At 37.4% G+C, this 5,933-nt stretch overlaps 1 protein-coding gene across 2 annotated transcripts; it reads left to right on the forward strand.

Annotated features, from left to right (window-relative positions):
* Positions 1-27: 27 nt before the first annotated feature.
* Positions 28-5,796, forward strand: ssuh2rs1 (ssu-2 homolog, related sequence 1). 2 transcript variants are annotated; one of them, XM_026153294.1, is made up of 13 exons: positions 28-520; positions 648-712; positions 1,249-1,350; positions 2,012-2,087; positions 2,266-2,395; positions 2,539-2,599; positions 2,806-2,927; positions 3,022-3,084; positions 3,174-3,256; positions 3,364-3,456; positions 3,581-3,686; positions 4,926-5,033; positions 5,153-5,795. In XM_026153294.1, exons 1-13 carry the CDS (start codon positions 498-500, stop codon positions 5,291-5,293), a joined length of 1,173 nt encoding a protein of 390 aa, XP_026009079.1. In that variant the 5' UTR covers positions 28-497; the 3' UTR covers positions 5,294-5,795. The 2 variants fall into 2 exon arrangements, with proteins under 2 accessions (XP_026009079.1, XP_026009080.1); XM_026153295.1 differs by lacking the exons at positions 28-520; positions 648-712 and adding an exon at positions 775-995 and having other exon boundaries at positions 5,153-5,796.
* Positions 5,797-5,933: the final 137 nt, after the last annotated feature.

Here is a 5,933-nt window from a genome sequence, read left to right on the forward strand (position 1 = left end):
CAACCGGATTGTCTTTGTCAAAACTGTTTTAGCTACATATTTGGACTCTGGTCGTTGTTATTATTCGTAAAGTGTTTTGATACCTTCCGATGGTGCTCTGAGGCTTTTAGCTGTAAATACACCATTATTTGTAACACGCTCCCAAAACTTGGTGCGTACTTCCTGAGCGGATACTTTCTCTTTTGGGGGGAGTGTGTATGTGCTGGGGTGGGTTTTTCTGTACTTCTCTAAACTATCAATAAAACACGGCAGTTCCTATTTTGAGAAAACCAGAAATCTTTTTTTTTTAAAAATCCTGTTTGACTGCTGCAACCAGAGCTGGCAGCTGTGAAAAACTGGGAACGTAACGCAGGAGTGGGGCAATAAAAGGCGAATGATCAGTCTTATGTCACATGATTGATGTCTTGTGATGAAGTGACAGTGCATGGTTCTAGATCACATCTGAAGACTTTGCACGGTGTGACTTTTCTCTCGTAGCTGCTGTGAAACGCTTTGGAATGGAGCGACAGCCTTTTCTGAGGTAATGATCGCGTTATTCTGTATTTCTTTGCTTTAAACTTTAACCCAGCTCGCATTTTATTGTATTTATTAATTTTTTTGCCCCCCCCACTCTGATTATCTTAACTTTCGTTTCCCCTTACTTGCAGTCAGCCAGGCAGAGATTATGGAATAAATAATCCCGGTTATATACCAGCAGCTGCGGGGACGCCTGGTAAGATCTTTTACCCTCCTTGTTATTTTCTTACTCATTGATACAGATTGTTGTGATAAAAGTAATAGTTATCATCTTCCGGCTGTGGGAGTGACGTCATCGCGGCGTACAGGTTAGGTGTCTGTCGCTGGAGAAGTCGTATGTAGTGTAACATAAGACTGCTGGGGGTGTAATGTTTAGCGAGATTTAAGGAAGTTTTAAGGAAGTGAGATCAACCCCTGTCTGAAGTAGTTGGTGCGGGAAAAACAACTCAGTATGGATACGAACATGGAGTTGCACAAACGTAAGTCACATAATTGCACCCTAACAGCTTTATAGGATGTTGTGAAGCAGTGACGTGTAATTTGGACAATGCCCGGAGATTTCAGAGTAGACTGAGTGATGGAGTTTATGTATTTATTTTCCAGCTTTCTTTTCCCGGTTTTCTTTTTGGTCTGACTGTGATTCGTGAAAATGTCAATACAGGATTGAAATTTTATACAATTTCAAAGTCTGTCTGTGGCTATGAGTGAACTGGTTCTTCTGGTTTGTTTCAGCAATGTTTGCCCCACCCGTTGCTGAGTCCATTGGCCCCACCGCTCCTCCAGCCAGCATGTTTGACAACATGCCTGGATATGAAGGAACAGTCGCTGGGGGAGGTATCGTATGCCGGACATAGTTTGTTTGCGCCACTATGAATGTCCTATGCGGAGGCTCAAATGGTTCAATAAAAACACATTACAAAAAAAAAATCTGAAAATGTTACACCTTGTATGCTATGCTATATTTATACTTAAAACACAATTTTCCATGGCTGAAAGGGAAGAAGACAATGAATGCAGTACTCAAATTAATATTTACTTTACATCATGTTACAGCGTACAATCATATAACAAAAGAATTATGATGATGAGGTAACATGCATCAATAATTACAGATTTTACAAATATTTACATTATTTACCTAGTTTTGCAAGGTTCCCAAATACACACTATATGCTCTACTTTGGGTATACTGAAAATATGAGGTGTTAATACAATCAAATGCATATTTTGAGATTGTAACTTCTTGGGGGTGTCGGATTTTTCTGCGGTGTTGAAAAGTTGCCCTCAGCAAGTACAAGAAAATGTCAGTATAAAAGATACCAGATCAATATTTATAAATAAAACTGGACGTTGTCAGCAGGTTTTTCAGATATGATTAATCGTAGTTCCAGACTCAGAGAAAAACTCAACTGGCCAGACTTTGAGGTCTAGCGTTAGGCTTGTCTTTTTGTTGTCTTTTTTTATTGTATGAATCTAAAAACGTTTTGATTTTAAGGTGGATTTCTGCCGCCTCCCATGCCCACATTCCCAGCAGCGCAGCCTGAGCCTGCACTGGATCAACCCCAGTGGAAGTAAGACTCAAACCACTTTCTTTCACCATACTAGCTCATGATATTGCAAAACATTTTCGATGATCGGATTTTAGGAAGCAAAAAAAATCTCAGTGCCTCAGCACCCAGACAACTGAAACTTCATATTAAAAGGGTAGACAATGTGACATATCATATCACCTTCCCTTATTACTGGCAGCATTCCCTCTATATCTGAAAACACAGCCCGGGACGCCTTACTCCTGTTTGTAAAGAGTAAATGCTGCTACAGTTCTGCACCAGCAAAGGATGGAGTGATCACTAACATGGAGGCATTCAATACATATAGGGTAAGATGAAGTAGGCTGTATTTGGAAAAACCTGCCACAATGACAATCAAAAATAACTCTTTTTTTTTTTTTTTTTTTTTTTTTACATTACAGAGCATGAATAATCATTAACAATAACCAATACAAACATTTATGTTTTTTAGTACCGCCTGGACACTTTCACTGAATCCAGATCTACAGAGTGGAGTCACGAACCATACACAGGTACAATGCTGTTTAAATAAGTGTCCTTTTTTAATGTTAAAAAATAGAATTACTCTTAAGTCTGAAGTAACATTATGAATTTCATGTCAGACAAACAGTCCAATAGTCAAAGATGTAGATCTGCTTATCAGCATGTTACAATGAGCAAAATTCCATTAGCTTTCAGCTGTCAGCTAGCTATTTAGGATGCATTTTATTTGTACCAGGTCAGACGGTGGATGCCTATGCCCAACAACCTCCAGGGCCTTGGGATATTCCTGCTAAAACCCCCCAATTTTTTTTGGATGACAAACAATTTATTAAAGTTCCCTACACATCATCTGTGAAGGTAAGCTGTGGAAAACACGTTAAAAATAACTACTTTTACTTTTTAAAAAAATGTTTTGTTTATTTTTATCTCACGATAAACATTGCATTCACAGCCCTGCCATAATTGTTTGGGAATTGGCCGAAAACCATGCAAAGACTGTGCGGGAGCTGGTAACGTAAGTATTTTTGCACGGCCCTCAGGAGAAAAAAGGATAAATGATAAAATTCCTAAAAGCCTTTTCTTTTTCTTTTTTTCTCCTGACAGAAAGTTTGCTGGGTGTGTAATGGATCTTGTTATCGTCACGGAAATGATAGGTGCACCCACTGCAGTGGCAGAGGAAGAGAAAAGTAAGCATAAACCACAGATTTCTTATTTTTAGGGTCAAACAGGGTCATGTATTATGAATCAAATTTTTGCTTTTTTGTGAAGCAAAATGATAGTTGTTCTTTTACAGTTGCAGTTCCTGTCATGGGCAAGGATCGAGGCAGTGTGACATATGCAATGGAAAACAACAGCTCCTGGTTTACATCAAGCTCACTGTGAAATGGTGCACATTGATAAAAATTACTTAACTAGCTTAGCCAGCGCAATAGTCTCTTAATAAGATGAATCTCAGTCATATACGGTGTAAAGCTGCTATAATAGAAGACTGAATTTCCTCTTGCTTCCAGGACTAACAACTCTGATGCCTATGTTGTGGAACAGTTGAGTGGACTTCGGGTGGAAAACCTTAGCAAGGTGTCTGGCAAGGAGCTCTTCAGAGACACCCAATACATGGTATTCTGTCTATGATGATATTACTATCCATATTTGGTGTGATACCTGGTACGCCGCAAGAAAATAATTGAAAATAGATCATTATATATTTGTAACTAAAGAAGGAAAAAAAATACCCAGAAAATTTTCTGTTGATTATAATTTTATTTTAAAGTTTGTGACAGAACAATTTGAATAAGACCGAATAAGTATGGCTTGTTTGGAAGAGATGCCAGGAGGAAGCCTCTTTTCTCTAAAAAGAGCAGCAGCACGGCTTAGGTTTGCAGAGTTGCATATGAGCAAACCACAAAACTTTTGAAACAATGTGCTTTGGGCAGATGACACTAAAGAGAGATGTTTGACTGTAATGCACAACACAGTTTTTGAGAAAACCAAACACAACATATCAGCTTAAACACTTCATACCAACTGTTAAGCACTGTGGTGGAGTGTTGATAATTTAGGCTTCTTCTACAGGAATAGGACCCGGGCACCTTGCAGTCATTGATGCGTCTGTATAGTACAGTCACATGTGAGGCAATCTGACAGCTAAAGTCAATATCCAGACCTCAACCTGACTAATATGCTGTGGCAGGACTTTAAAAGAGCTGTGCATAAACAAATGACCAAAAAAATTCAATAAACTGAAGCAACATTATAAAGCAACAAAGTGAGAGACTGATAGCAGAAAACGACTACTTCAAGTTATTGCTGCTAAGAGTTGCTCTGCAACATACTGAATCATGGGCTGTACTTAGTTTTTCCCAGGACTGCATAGAGCCATGTGAAAACATTCACATGTCTCTATGCAGTCCTGTCCTGACATTTTACATGACTGAATATTTGGAGCATCTTTAATCACATTATTATTCTCACTAATGTTGCAAGAAGAGATGATATGTTAAAACAATATCATTATTTTAGCCCATGTTGTATCTAACACCATTTACTGTACATTAGGTTGTTACAACTAGGAAAACATTGGAGACCACAATGACATCAAACGCATCCTGTGAGACCATTGTGTAGGACTAGTTGCTTATCTGCTGCTTTAACTATGCAGTTTTCATATCAACTTATCAGAGCTTATAACTGTATACCTTTGCATTTCTCGTAATGTAAAAATTAAACTCTGTTTGTTTGGGTTTTTTTTTTTTTTTTTTTAAATCTGCTGGAGCTATTTAACAATAGGTCAGTGCAGTTTAAATAGTCACATTAACTCGGTGCTTAACTTAAATTCACTGTGAACACCCTTTGTAGGTATACCCACTTTCAGGATTCCCTGACACTTCGGTGGTGAGTGCTTCTCAGCGCCTTGTCAGTGAGCACCAGGGAAAGTACATGCAGACATCACGCATTCTACAGCAGGTATTTTTTGTCAATATTATATTAAAAAACATTTGTTTATCTATTATCTAATGACTTGGTTAGTTAAAGAATAATTTAGCAGCATGCACCCTACTCATATTTTCTTTCTCTGTCTGCAGCGTCAAATCATAGAGCTGATCCCCATCACCAAGGTCACATACACCTGGAAAGGAAAATCAAACATCTACTTTGTTTATGGAAACGAATTCAAAGTTGACGCAGATGACTACCCTGCCACCTGTTGCTGCACTGTAATGTAAACACAATAGCTGGGCATATCAGAGCCTTTTACTCTTACTAATTAAACCACTAAAAAGGAGATCATATTTACATACTTATGGTTCTATTTTGGTGATTTAAAAGGGAGCTGTGTGACATATGGGCAAAGATGACATTATCAAAGTTTGATGTAATGAGGGAGTTAAAGGAGGCATTGAATGTATCATCTCACATATTAGTGGAACTGAAAAGGCTTGTCTATTTTTCGTGTTGCATGTAATGTCAAAGGTAAGGGATAGCGATTGTTATGTTTTTGTTTTACATGCAATTTTAATGTATTCACAGTGTAAACTCTAATGATATGTTATATGACTGTTTATATTAACTGAATCCTTTTGCATTTTCTTTGCAACATGATAGTAGTGATTTTTTTCCCCCCCATTATCAATAAAATCAAATTTATGATACCGTGTATTTGTATTTCTTAAAGCAGGGTCATTGTTAATTTAGAAATATATATTTTTAACACAATCAATTTCAGGTTGCCGAAGTATGTTTTTTTTTTTTTTTTTTTTTTTTTTTTTTTAAATATGTATGATTGTGTAATATTTGTTTTGAAAAATGAAGCTCTGATTAAAAATATTTCGTAATGTTTTGCTGCGTGGTTGATTTCGTCATTAC

The sequence above is a fragment of the Astatotilapia calliptera genome, chromosome 20 (genome assembly GCF_900246225.1).
Source record: "Astatotilapia calliptera chromosome 20, fAstCal1.2, whole genome shotgun sequence".
NCBI classification, from domain to species: Eukaryota; Metazoa; Chordata; class Actinopteri; order Cichliformes; family Cichlidae; genus Astatotilapia; species Astatotilapia calliptera.

Excerpts from the sequence above, each read along its gene's own strand:
- ssuh2rs1 (XM_026153294.1), top strand. The coding sequence starts at position 498 with ATGGAGCGACAGCCTTTTCTGAG. Across the intron at positions 2,088-2,265 it reads CTGGATCAACCCCAGTGGAA|CATTCCCTCTATATCTGAAA; the intron begins GTAAGACTCAAA and ends TATTACTGGCAG. Across the intron at positions 5,034-5,152 it reads CATCACGCATTCTACAGCAG|CGTCAAATCATAGAGCTGAT; the intron begins GTATTTTTTGTC and ends CTCTGTCTGCAG.